Below are 1336 nucleotides of genomic sequence, written 5' to 3' on the forward strand. Positions count from 1 at the left end.
TGTAAGATTATTTGTCTTTGTTAGCCTGAAAATTTGACTCAAATTAAGTAAAAAAACTTTCTGCCAATGGAGTAAGAAAATTTCACTTGTAAGACTCTTGAAATAAGAAAAAACTGAGTCAAATGAAGTATTTTAAGAATCTTACCAAGTAAAATTTTCTTACTCCATTGGCAGAAATTTTTTTGCTTAATTTGAGTCAAATTTTCAGGCTAACAAGACAAATAATCTTACACATTCTGAAAACAAGATTATTATTCTTACACAATCAGTTCTTGTTTAGTAAATCAGTCTCAAAACAAGATCAAATAGACTTTTTGGCTGATATAAGATTTTAAAACTTGGTTAGGTGGACAGTTTTTGGTCTGATATTTATATTCTTTGTCATTTTTACCCCTCTTAAGTTTTGGCTAAAACAGAGACTGAACTCATGTTGGGTGAGCAGCTTGGTTTTTTTCATTCATTCCGTCATCTCTCCCTGCTCCCACAGGAAATCCCTCTGTCAGAGATCCTTCAGGTCGAACCCTTCAGGGACTTCAGTAATCTGGCTCAGGGCAGCAACCCTCACTGCTTTGAGATCATCACAGCCACCATGGTCTACTATGTAGGCGAGAACAACGGCAGTCACTACCACAGCCCGGTCCTGGCTGCTTCGGGGGTCGGCGTGGAGGTGGCCCAAGGCTGGGAGAAGGCCATCAGACAGGCCCTGATGCCTGTCACCCCTCAGCCCAGTGTAGCCAGTGCTGTGGGTCAGGGCAAAGATCACAGTAAGTTGAAGGATGACCTTATTGTTTTGCTCTGTTTCTTGTTTGTCCCTGCTSGGCTCGTGATGAATGAAGTTTTACTCACATCATGTGTGTTGTGTCTCCTACCCRTCTAACATTTGAGAGAGGGAAAACCCTGCTTTGTGTCTTATAGGCCAACGGAAGTGTGAGTGTGCAGTCACTGTTTGGAGATGACATGACTGTACAGAAACTAGGCTTTGCTCTCATTAGTCATGACAAACTGTTTTTGGTTCTCACTATAAAACATAAAACCAATCGGTTTTWAATTGAACTGATATATAAGGTCAGTTGTTTCCACGATGCTCTTTGGTGGCAAAGAGGAAGTCTGTCATTCAAAGCTACAGGCTTAAATATAAATTCATTTGTTCAAACTTTCACCTGATTTTTGTTAGGGTTAGCATGCATCTCCAGACTGAAATTAAATTCTTCTGTGTYGCATTYGTTTTCTAATGGCTTTTATTGCACRCTCTCTGTTCGTTGGCTAGTTTGCCTCGATTCAAAGCTTTGAAACTYGTTGCATACTTCTGCCATTTAGTCACGCATAACTTTTCCCA

At 40.2% G+C, this 1336-nt stretch overlaps 1 protein-coding gene across 1 annotated transcript in view; it reads left to right on the forward strand.

The window, feature by feature from the left end:
* prkd3 (protein kinase D3) overlaps positions 1-1336 on the forward strand; it is a 44470-nt gene that overhangs the window by 35520 nt on the left and 7614 nt on the right. Inside the window, exon 11 of the mRNA XM_014010738.1 lies at positions 488-764. Within this exon, the coding sequence (XP_013866192.1) occupies positions 488-764 (277 nt within the window). The remainder of the gene's footprint in view (positions 1-487; positions 765-1336) is intronic.

This window comes from Austrofundulus limnaeus, unplaced genomic scaffold (assembly GCF_001266775.1).
Source record: "Austrofundulus limnaeus strain Quisiro unplaced genomic scaffold, Austrofundulus_limnaeus-1.0 Scaffold2, whole genome shotgun sequence".
NCBI lineage: Eukaryota > Metazoa > Chordata > Actinopteri > Cyprinodontiformes > Rivulidae > Austrofundulus > Austrofundulus limnaeus.